The sequence below is a fragment of the Theropithecus gelada genome, chromosome 2 (genome assembly GCF_003255815.1).
Source record: "Theropithecus gelada isolate Dixy chromosome 2, Tgel_1.0, whole genome shotgun sequence".
In the NCBI taxonomy this organism is placed as follows: domain Eukaryota; kingdom Metazoa; phylum Chordata; class Mammalia; order Primates; family Cercopithecidae; genus Theropithecus; species Theropithecus gelada.
Window position 1 is genome coordinate 155,240,501 of NC_037669.1, and position 12,085 is coordinate 155,252,585.

At 36.8% G+C, this 12,085-nt stretch overlaps 1 protein-coding gene across 4 annotated transcripts in view; it reads right to left on the reverse strand.

The window, feature by feature from the left end:
* Nucleotides 1-66: 66 nt before the first annotated feature.
* The window catches only part of NCK1 (NCK adaptor protein 1), a 71,177-nt gene continuing 59,158 nt past the window's right edge, over nucleotides 67-12,085 (reverse strand). For all 4 annotated transcript variants that reach the window (XM_025377150.1, XM_025377151.1, XM_025377152.1 and 1 more), the window contains 2 exons: nucleotides 2,880-3,592; nucleotides 67-938 (listed from right to left, as the gene is read on the reverse strand). In XM_025377150.1, coding sequence (XP_025232935.1) covers nucleotides 744-938; nucleotides 2,880-3,592 — 908 coding nt within the window. In that variant the 3' untranslated portion in view covers nucleotides 67-743. The remainder of the gene's footprint in view (nucleotides 939-2,879; nucleotides 3,593-12,085) is intronic.

The following is a 12,085-nucleotide window of genomic DNA, read 5'->3' on the forward strand; positions in this document are numbered from 1 at the left end:
GAAAAGCTAAATATCTCAGAAACAATTTGGCTTTCTTGAATAACCAGATAAGGGAGAAGCACTGGAAAAAAAATTAAGAAAGTGATTTTTGTTTCCAACAGTTGTAAATTAAAATTGTACAACATGTTTTCTAATCTATGTCTCATGTGTCTTTCTGTACGACTGAAGACAATGAATGCATTTTTTAAAATTAAGGCAGACACAATACACTTGGTATTTACAATGGCCTGTGACAAATACAATACCTGGAAATAATTTCTAATTTTCCATTTATTATTGCTATTTAGTCACAGAAAAGATTAACACTCTCCAAGAAATTTATTTTAGCATATGTCATATATAGATATAATAATTTTATATAATGAAAAACCATAACAGAACAGGGTGCCTTTACAAGGAAACAAAGGATAGGCAATAAAGGATTTCTTCCATATAAAGATTCTGATAAGCATTATTTGATTTTTTTTTTCAAAATACAAAACTGTAATATTAGAAGCAAAGGGAAAACAGCAAAGAAAAAAACAATAAAACAGAAGGCCAAGGATAAGGAACTGTTCTATGCAGATGCACTGCATACATAGTATATATGTATGGGCTGAATTATAATAAAAATACTTATTGTCGATTCTCATAAAGGTTTAGAAACAGCAATTTCCAATCAAGCACGATGGACCCAACATTTTCTCAGTCTTCAATTACATGACAAATTACAGCTATGCAGCAGTCACTTCTGGTCAGCAGTATCATGATAAATGCTTGACAAGATATAATTTTTCTCCTTGTTCACTTGTAAAAATTGGTGCCTTTTTGTAATGTTCTACAAGTTCTTCCATGGTGCTGAATTTACGCTGCCCAATGCAGTAGACAGTCTCTTTTAGTTGGACTTTAAAATGCTTGTTTTTCCCTTGTGCTTTTAGTGATACTGAGAAATCATTTGGCTAAAAGAGAAAAAAAAATACAGTAAACATTTTGAAAGCCCTCTATCAGTATTTTTATATTAAACTAAAAGCTAAAATCTAAGCACTAAGTCCTAGGTACCATGGTAAATTATTTACATAGATTTATCTCCTTTACTCCCTAAAACAAAACCCTTTTTACAGATGTGAAAACTGAGTCTCAGGGAAGCTATTAATAAATTGGCCAGTATCATCCATCTAGTTAACAACAGAGCCAGGATTCAAACCTGCGTAATCAAAAGTCTCTTAACACCCACAGCTCCACCAGTAGACACCCACAGCAAATCCCTTACATATTTGAAGAACAAGAGCTATCTTCTCTCCAGTCAGAGAAACACATGAGAAAGTCTAAGATACCCACCCAACCCCTTTTCAATGTGTAGCTAACAGTAGCTGTCTTAGGGATAACACGCTGAATTCCCAAAAATGAAGAACACACAAATGAGAATTAATCTAAACTTTAAGGAAAGGCCACAAACTCAAATGCCTACAAGAGCCAAAAGAATAACGTAAACAAGTGTCAGAGTGGAAGGGTAGATGGGCAGAGAAAATGACAGTGTATCACCAATCTAAAGAAGTGGTGACTTCTCAGCTGTGATTGTTGCCCCGCAGGAATAGGGTCTCAATGTTGGTAGTTCTTCCAATTTTAAATGGTCCAAAGTCTGAATTTTTATAATAAATATCCTAATATTTAAATATGGGCAATGAATTTAAACAAAAAAAACACTGTGAAGGCTAAACAAAATATGCCTACTTGAGACCTAACCTTAAAAAGTATACTGCTAAAAATAATGGTATATATTGTATTTTGTCTTATATTTATGCTCAATTACCCACAAGAAAATACACACAATTCTGCATTCAAGCTATTTTCTTTTTAATTAGGTTTTTTGTTGTTGTTGTTGTTGTTACAGTCTATATCAACCCCCAAAAGCCTCTTTTTCTACAGTTACTCCCAAAGTTTCAAACAGTGAGCCAGATCAGGCAACTAACAGAAAATGGATGTCATCACTCTTCCCTACTGCCAACCAACTGCTTTTCTGAGGGATTAGGCACAGGCCCCATTTTCCTGAACTTCATATTAGAAGTTCAATTAATCTCTCTCCCCACCACACCCCACTTCCACACACTTTCTTTCAAAATTTTGTGCAATTACACATTCCCTTTTGTACAAACATACTCACGCAAAGCCAAGATTAATCATGATTTAATAAATGGAAAAGTAATGGTATCTTTTATCAAGGAAAAGGGCATTTTTAAGGAAAATGAGTGTCATCAAATTCTAATATCCTAAACAGTATCTAAAAGAGACCATGAAACCATACTATTTTTCAACTTTTATGGTTTTATAGTTTTATTGTTTACTAGTATTGCAATATAATTTACCTTTTATTGCAAATGCATTTCAAACACAGTGTTAAAATAGGTTTTTTGAGATTACAATAAAAAGTGTATTCCAATTTCCAAGTAACCAATTTATGAAGAAACTTAGTATCAATTTTTTAAATTCAGGGATTTCCTGTCATAAGGACTCAGTGACTATCTTCTTACACATTGTATCCAATAGCAATTTTTAAAATGTTTCCCAATTTAATCTACAGTATTATTCTACATTCAATGAAGAAGTCAATGTTCCATTTTCTCCATTTAGTTTAATGCAACAGAAAATATATCAGGAATGCAAAATCAACAGAACTAGAAAAGACCAAATAACTCAGCATGTAGCATCACTGCCACAACTCTCTTTCATTGAAAATAGATAGCTAGAAAGAATGCTGACTTTAGCTTTGGAACATTTATGCTTATGTTATGTCCCAGCTTGTTACCTGGTTAACTTTAGGGAAGCCACTTAACCTCTCCATTTCTCTCTTTCTTTTTAATACACAGAGCTCTATTTGTATTTACATCTGAAAATCAACTTACCGAAGATTCACTATCTCGAATGAGGAAATCCCCTTCGTGTCCTCTTTCGTTTAATGCCATTTCTGCTTGATGCCTGGTGACTTTGCCATAATACCAAGGATTGCCAGCAAACTTTCCCGTGAGTGAAGGCCTAATGTAATCACACTGTGGAGGTGATGGCTCCAAACCTGAGGTTAATGGATTATTCTGCATAACGGTAACATAGTTTTTTGGTACTAGACCAACCATACCATTGATCTTCCTGCATTTCCACCATTCTGGGTCATTTTCAGGTTTTTCAATAACATCCATTACATCTCCTTTCTCGAAATTAAGTTCTTCATCGTTAGATGAGCTGAATGGGTAAAGAGCCTGTACCACATGCAACACTTGCCCGGTATTTAGGTTATTGACGACTGCTGCTAATTTCTCTGACAGAGAACCCACATGGTCACCCAAAGGACTGTCACCTTCTTCAGTTACATAGTTTGAAGGGAACCATCCAACTTGTCCATTGTAGCTACCACGCCACCACCCATCACTGCATTTCTCCATGACGATCACCTTTGTCCCCTTTATCAATGACAATTCATCCTCTCTCTCAGCCATGTAGTTAAATTTCACATAAGCGGGCATGTTGAGGTCATAGAGACGTTCCCCTGGGTCAACAAAACTATCATCAGCAGGAGATGCAGAATCTGGCACACTAGGTTTTCTTTTCACTTTTCCAATGCCTGTTGAAATTAAAAAGGGCCATGAGAGGAGAATATAAAAAATTGATTACCAAAAGAACCAATTTATTCATTATTAAAAAGGGATCTTCAACTCTATATAGATCTTGAAAGCCTTTAAACATAACAAATTTCTATGTAGTTAAAAATCATCTTTTTGGAAATAAGATGCAAATTATCTTTTTCTAACGAAATAAATATTTAATTTCAGTTATTATATGACAGTTCACCATCTTTTCTCTTGTCAAAGGCCCTGAAATAACTTTATAACATAATTATAAAGTTGTCCTAAATTGATGAATTCTCTCTTAAATGTAAATATAGATTTCTTTCATAGCTACAATCTACGTACACAAAGGCTCCACCATACCCATACTCTTCTTGTCTTAGTTTAAAGCAAGCTAGATTCTACAATGAGCTGTATAAAAATAAAATTATTTCTATCTTAAATTATAATATGATATGCAATATAAAATTGCAGTTATGTCTGGCTAATCTTCCCATTTGCTTTCTTGGTTCCCAGACCCAGGTAGCGTTATTTACCTCATATGTTTATTTTAAAATATTATTTATTTGTTTTTCTCCCCTTACCCCAGTCACATGTAACCACCACAAGGGCAGGGAGTTTTGTTTGTTTACAGATAGAATCCCAAGGATCTTGTACAGTGCTTAGTACACAGTAAATGCTTAATAAATACATATGTGCTGAAAGCAATGAGAAAATCACCAAATGGTACTATCAATACAAATGTATGCTACATCAACTTCAGTCAGGCATTTTCACTGCTGCCCATTTCTTAGCGTGTGATTTTATGTTCTACTTTACCTAGAAAACAGGCCTCCCTAGGTAAAACTTCTCAAATTCCTTTTGTCTCAAAACTCTCATTATTCTCACTCTCTTTCTTCACTCAAGTCTCCAAATCCTGATCCTTCTAGGATCTTAATACTATCTTTCCGGACTCTCTTGGGACTCGACATCCTTATTTTCCTTCCTATTCAGTCCCTTCAATTATCTAAAAACACACTCAAATCTTTTCTAATTCAAAATGAAGTTATTTTTAACTCTGCTACAACTTTTAAACTGTAACATTTTGCTAATTTTTTTTTTCTCTAACTGGTCCAATTTTCCCATAGAATAAACTTATACCACTCTTTTAAAAGTTATCTTTCCCAGCTGGGCGTGGTGGCTCATGCCAGTAATCCCAGCATTTTGGGAGGCCGAGGTGGGCGGATCACAAGGTCAAGAGATCAAGACCATCCTGGCCAAACATGGTGAAACCCCGTCTCTACTAAAAATACAAAACTTAGCTGGGCGTGGTGGTGCACGCCTGTAGTCCCAGCTACGCAGGAGAATTGCTTGAACCTAGAAGGTGGAGGTTGCAGTGAGTCAAGATCATGCCACTACACTCCAGCCTGGCGACAGAGCGAGACTGTCTCAAAAAAAAAAAAAAAAAAAAAAAAAAAAAAAGTTGTCTTTTCCTTTTCCCTCAACTTTTTCACTACTCACACTCCCAACTCTTTATTATCTGATCCTTTGTCTCCAGCATTCTAACAAAATTACTCAATTAAAACCATTCTTATGAATACATTATGTCATCTCTCCTTACTGTCAAATCAGTAACTTTTAAAGTCCTCAGCCTTCTCAAACTCTATGCAGCAACCAAGATCACAGCCCACTCTCTCCATTATGTTTTCTCCTTCTTTGACTTCCCTGAATTTCTTATTTTCCCTCCCGACCTGTTTACATATTCTTGTTTACCTCTGTCTGGGCTCCTCTAACCTTGTTATTATCACATTGCATTGTACTTGTTTACTTGTCTGTCTTCCTCAATATGAGTGAACTTCCTGAGGGCAGAAAACGAGATCTTATTCCTTTCTATCTCCAATGCTTAGCAGTACATACATCAGTAGTAGGAACAAAGGAAAAACAAAATTATTTATTCAGCAGTCAGCGAACATGCTGAATGAATAAATGAAGAATTTCTTAGCTGAAAGTGTTTCACAAGATGCCATACTTGACCTTCCTCTCTATTCCGAGGAAATCATACACTTTCATTTTCTATAATTTCTGTGCAGAAGGTTCCCAGATCTCTTTGCAGCTCTAAGACCTTTCTGGAATTCAGGCACTACAATTCTAACTGTCACTAGACACCCACAGATTGTGCCATCAGTACCTCAAACCCAACATTCATGTCCAAATACAAATAATCCAGTCTGTACCCATAAATCAACTTCTTCCTTCCTAATTTTCTTACTTCTGGTTAATGATAACCTTCTGAGAAATCCCTACATTTGGGGTGATACCACCAAAAATGGCACTGTCACTGCAAAAAGCAATGAATGCAATTAATGAGCTGGTAAATACTGTCAGACTCAACTTCTGCAGAATTCTGGAATCTAGTAAAAAAAAAAAAAACAAAAAAAAAAAAACGTATAAAATCTAGGGCAAGGCTTGGTGAAGAAAGAAGTTGCTGCTCTGTGGTAAAGAGAGTGCTACAGCATCCTAAGTTGCCTGCCCACTATCCCCCACACCCCAAGTCAGTGATGGCTGTGTGGATAGTAACCTGCACTCCTAATGCCAGAGGAAGCAATACAGATCTCATTTTTAAACAATTATGATTGTGGGTTTCAACTTGTCTGGCAGCTCCCTGAAGGACCTGAGCAATGGCTTGCCTTGGCTTTGCCTGACTTGCGTCATTCCCAGGTATAGGGAGTCTTCCGGGGTGGTTTTTGCAAAAATCATTTAATTGATGCAGCAGCCTGGGGCAAGGGACAACAACTGGGACAAGAAACAGACAGATGGAAAAGCCTGGACAGAAAGGGAATGGGAAAGGATATTCATGGGTAATAAGGGGTGTGTATGCCAATCAAGAAGGACGTGCACAAGGCCAGGGCTGGACGCACACTCACGAAAGGCCCAGGAAAGACCCAAGAAGACCCTAAGCTTTCACCCTGGCTGATCTTCAGGCCTTGAGCAAACAGTAAGCGAAAGGCTAAGGCAGAATTATAAATGGCATCACTAAGTGGTCAAATAGTGCCCCAACATAAATCCATCTGTAAAGATGGGGAGAGGTTTTTTTTTGCTTTGTTTTTTTCTTTTGGCTCCAGGTGTTTTAATGAAACTGTCAAAACACTAGCTGATTACCAAGCAAATGGAATCAACTTCAGTGGCCCCACATGACCAGAACCATAGACCTTATAAAAATAGCTTAGAAAAGTCACTAAACAAGCAAACAAAAACCACTCACAATAAGCAGCAATAATAAGCCCTGGGGAGGGGATAGAATCTGATGCTGAAAGCAGAGGAGCCAACCAAGAATTCTACATTTAGCAAAACTGTCCTTCAAAAATGAAGGAGAACATAAGACATTCCCAGATAAACAAAAACTAAAGGAATTCATCACTACCAGACCTGTGCTAAGAAATGCTAAAGAGAGGCTGGGAGCAGTGGCTCACACCTGTAATCCCAGCACTCTGGGAGGCCGAGGTGGGCGGATCACAAGGTCAGGAGATCGAGACCAGCCTGGCCAACATGGTGAAACCCTGTCTCTACTAAAAATACAAAAAATTAGCCGGGCGTGGTGGCACGCACCTGTAGTCCCAGCTACTCGGGAGGTTGAGGCAGAAGAATTGCTTGAACCCGGGAGGTGGAGGTTGTAGTGAGCTGAGACTGCACCACTGCACTCCAGCCTGGGAGACAGACCAAGACTCTGTCTCAAAAAAAAAAAAAAAGAAAGAAAGAAAAGAAATGCTAAACAGAATCCTCCAGGCTAAAATGAAAAAACATAGACAGTAATTTGAAGTCATATGAAGATATAAAGAGCAACGGCAAAGGTAGCTACATAGGTAAATATGAAAGTCAGTAGTATTGCAGTTTTTGTTTGTAAATTCTCCTTTTCTTTCCTACATAATTTAAAATACAAATGCATAAAACAAAAATTTCAATCCTAGGTTAATGGACATATATTTTAATGTGTAAAGATGTAACATACAAAGATGTAGCTGCAAAGGAGCAGAGTTATGCATAGTACTGAAACTAAGTTGGTATTAATTCAAACATGATTGTTAAAAACCTAAGATGTTAATCCCCAGGGTAACCACTAAGGAAAAACAAAAACAAAAACAATACAGAAAGAAAAATGAGAAGGATAATAAAACAATATATCAGAAAAAATAGGCCAGTCACAGTGGCCCACACCTGTAATCCCAGCACTTTGGGAGGCAGAGGTGGGCAGATCACTTGAGGTCAGAAGTTCAAGATCAGCCTGGCCAACATGCTGAGACCTCGACTCTACCAAAAAATACCAAAAAATTAGCCAGGCATCATGGCATGCACCTGTAGTCTACTTGAGAGGCTGAGGCATAAGTGTCGCTTGAACCTGGGAGGCAGAGGTTGCAGTGAGCAGAGATTACACCACTGCACTCCAGCCTGGGTGACAGAGTAAGACCTTAACCCCCACCCTCCAAAAAAAAAAAAGAAAAAGAAATCACCAGAGAAGACAGTAATAGAAGAATTGAAAGAAAAAAAAAGCAAATGAAAACAGCAAAATAGCAGAAATCCTTCCTTATCAGATATGACTTTAAATATAAACAGATTAAAAATAACATGATGCAACTCTGTTATCTGTAAGACACTCACTTTAGATCCAAACAAAGATGCAACTAGGTCTGAAAATGAAAGGATGGAAGAAGATATCCCATGTAAAAGATAACTAAGAGAGTGGGGTGGCTATATAAATATCACACAGCATAGGCCGGGTACGGTGGCTCATGCCTGTAATCCCAGCACTTTAGGAAGCCGAGGCGGGTGGATCACTTGAGGTCAGGAGTTCAAGACCAGCCTGGCCAACATGGTGAAACCCTGTCTCTACCAAAAATAGAAAAACTAGTCGGGCATGATGGCGGGTGCCTGTAATCCCAGCTACTCGGGAGGCTGAGACAGAAGAATTGCTTGAACCTGGGAGGCAGAGGTTGCAGTGAGCCGAGGTCATGCCACTGCACTCCAGCCTGCGCAACAGAGCAAGACTCTGTCTAAAAATAAATAAATACATATCACATAACACAGACTTAAAGACAAAGGACAGTAAATATTGATAAAAGAATCAGTCCATCAAGAATTGTAACAGTTACAAATATATGCATACCTAACAAGAGAGCCTCAAGGCATATAAAGCAAAAAATGACAGAATTGAGGGAGAAAAATAGTTCAATATACTTGGAGACATCAATACCCCACTTTCTGTAAGGGACAGAACTAAATGAAAGATCTTTAAGGAAACAGAGGCCTTGAGCAGTACTATAAACCAACTAGACCTAACAGACATATAGAGAATATTCCATCAAACAAAAGCAGAATATAGTACACATTTTTCTCAAGTGTACACTGAATATTCTGCAAGACAGACCATATGTTAGGACACAAAACAAGGTTCAGTAGGCCAGGCACAGTGGCTCAAGCCTGTAATTGCAATGCTTTGGGAGGCCAAGGTGGGGGGAATCACTTGAGCCCAGGAGCCTGACAGCAGCCTGGACAAGATGGTGAGAATTTGTCTCTATAAAAAGAAAAAATAAAACAAAATAATTAGCCAGGTGTGGTGGTGCATACCTGTAGTTCCAGCTACTCAGGAGACTGAGTTGGGAAGACTGCTTGAGCCCAGGAGTTCAAAGGCTACAGTGAGCCATGATCATGCTACTGCACTCCAGCCTAGGTAACAAAGAGAGACCCTGTCTCTATTTAAAAAAAAAAAAAAGAGCCTCAATAAATCTGAGATTGAAGTCATACAAAATATCTTTTCTGACCACAATGGAATGAACCTATACATCAATAACAGAAAGGAAAACTGGAAAATTAACAAGTGTGTGGCAACTAACACTCTCTTAAACCAATAGGTCACCAAGAAATTTCACAAGATTGGACATCACTGTGAGACAAATGAAAATGAAAACATAACATACGAAAACCTATGGGAGGCAGCAAAAGCAATGCTCAGAGGGAAATTTATAGCCCTAGAAGCTTGCATAAAGAAGAAGAAAGATCTCTAATTACCAACTTAATCTTAAGGAACTGGAAAAGGAAAACTAAACTCAAAGCTAAAAGAAGGAAATAATAAAAATTAGAGCAGAGATATACACAAAAGAGAACAGAAAAAGAGAGGAAATCAACAAAACCAAAATGCGGTTATTTGAAAATATCAGCAAAATTAAAAACTCTTTAGCTAGACCAACGAGAGACACTCAAATAAATAAAATAATAACATTTCTACAGGCCTTACAGATATTTTTAAAAGGATTATAAACGAATACTATGAACAACTGTATGCCAATAAATTAATAAACCTAGAAAACAAGATCAATTCCAAGAGACACACAAACTACCACAAAGCTGACTCAGGAAAAAATAGAAAATGTGAACAGACATATAACAAGTGAAATATTCAATCAGTAACAAAACATCTCACACATAATGTGCTCTGGACCGGATGGTTTCACTAGTGGATTTTACCCAATGTTTAAAGAAGAATTAACATCAATACTTCTAAAACATCTCTAAAAAGAAAAAGGGAGAGAATACTTATTAACTCATTCTGTGAGGCCAACATTACCCAGAATACCAAAGCTATCACAAGAAAACAGGCTAATATCACTTAGAAATATAGATGCAAAAATCCTCAACAAAATTCAGTTGATTTTCATTATTTGCAGTAGTTACATTCTATAAAGTTACCATAAATACTGAATTAGCAAATACTGAACCACAGCTCCTAAGGGAAAAACAGGGTTAGGCTCCAGTCATGTTTTTGCTAACCAATCACTACATAACCTTGTTTTATGTGTGTTTCTTTTTAAAGACACTTTGTTTAATATAAATTGTGATTAACATTGAATTCACAACATCACTGTAACTCACGCCTAAATGAAGCTTATCTAACACACATTTTTTCCGTAAGGCAAATTCACAGCTTTCTTGTGTTTATGAACTCTAGACCACACTTCATCACTATGCTTGGGGGCCATTTTAAACAGCAAAATCATCAACAAGTACAAAAATGCAAAAAATGTGGCACTAAATAGACTGTGCAAAGGACACTTGTTTATAGTATGAAAGTTGAAATAAGAAGGCGGAATATCGCCTCAACTCGGAATGTGCACATCAAATGACTCACATTTTTGCCACACTGCACATGTCCACAAAACACTGCAAGTATCAACTTTGGGCTTATAAATAAATTTTAGCCAATAAGTGAATTCACAAATGCAGAATCTGTGAAAAATACGGATCATTTGTACTAGGAAAACCAAATCCAGCAAGCATATTAAAAGGACTGTATATGAGTAAATGGGATTTATGCAAGGGTGGTTCAACATATGAAAATCAATATAATACACTTCATACTAGTAAAATAAAGGGGAAAAAACAAATGATTATCTCAATTGATATAGAAAAAGCATTGGACAAAATCCAAAACCATTTCATGATAACAATGCTCAGCAAACTAGGATTAGAAGGGAATTTCCTCAATATGATAAAGGGCATCTGCAAAAAACTGTGGAGCTGACATCACACTCAATGGTGAAAGACAAAGTTTTCCACCCTAAGAACAGGAACAAGACAAGAACAAGGATGCTCTCTTCCATTACTTCTATTTAACATTGTATTGGAAGTGCTAGTCAAAGCAATTAGGGAGGGGAAAAAGTATCCACAGATGACATGATCTTATAAACAGAAAATCCGAAAGAATACACACACACACACACACTCACACAGAGTGAGAATAAACAAATTCAGCAAAGTTGCAAGATCAACACACAAAATCAGTTGTATTTCTATATGTTAGCAATGAACAATTCAAAGCCAAAATTAAGAAAACAATCCATTTATAACAGCATTAAGAAGAATAAGATACATAGGAATAATTTTAACTAAGTATCAGACTCATAAACTAAACACTGCAAAACACCGCTGAAAGAAATTAAAGAAGATTTAAATAAATGGAAAGATATTCTGTGTAAGATGGCAATAGTATCCAAAGCAATCCACAGATTCAATGCAATTCTTACTAAAGTTCAACCATTGTGTTTTGTTTTTCTTCCAAAGAAATGAAAAGGTTGATTCTAATATTCACACAGAACTGCAAGGTGGACCCTAAGCAGCCAAAACAATCTTGAAAAAGGAAAATCAAGTGGGAAGACTCTCCCTTTCTGATTTCAAAACTTACTACAAAGCCACAGTAATCAAAACAGTGTGGTATTGGAATAAGGACAGACATATACAGCAATTAAACAGAATTGGGAGTCCTCAAATAAACCCATGCATCTACGGTCAATTGATCTTCATCAATGGTGCCAAGACCACTCAATGGGAAGAAAGAATAGTTTCTTCAACAAAGGGTACTGGAACAAATGCATATCCATAAACAAAAGAATGAAACTGGACTCCAACTTCCCGTCATATATAAAAATTAACTCAAAATGACCAAATGTCAGAGCTAAAACTAT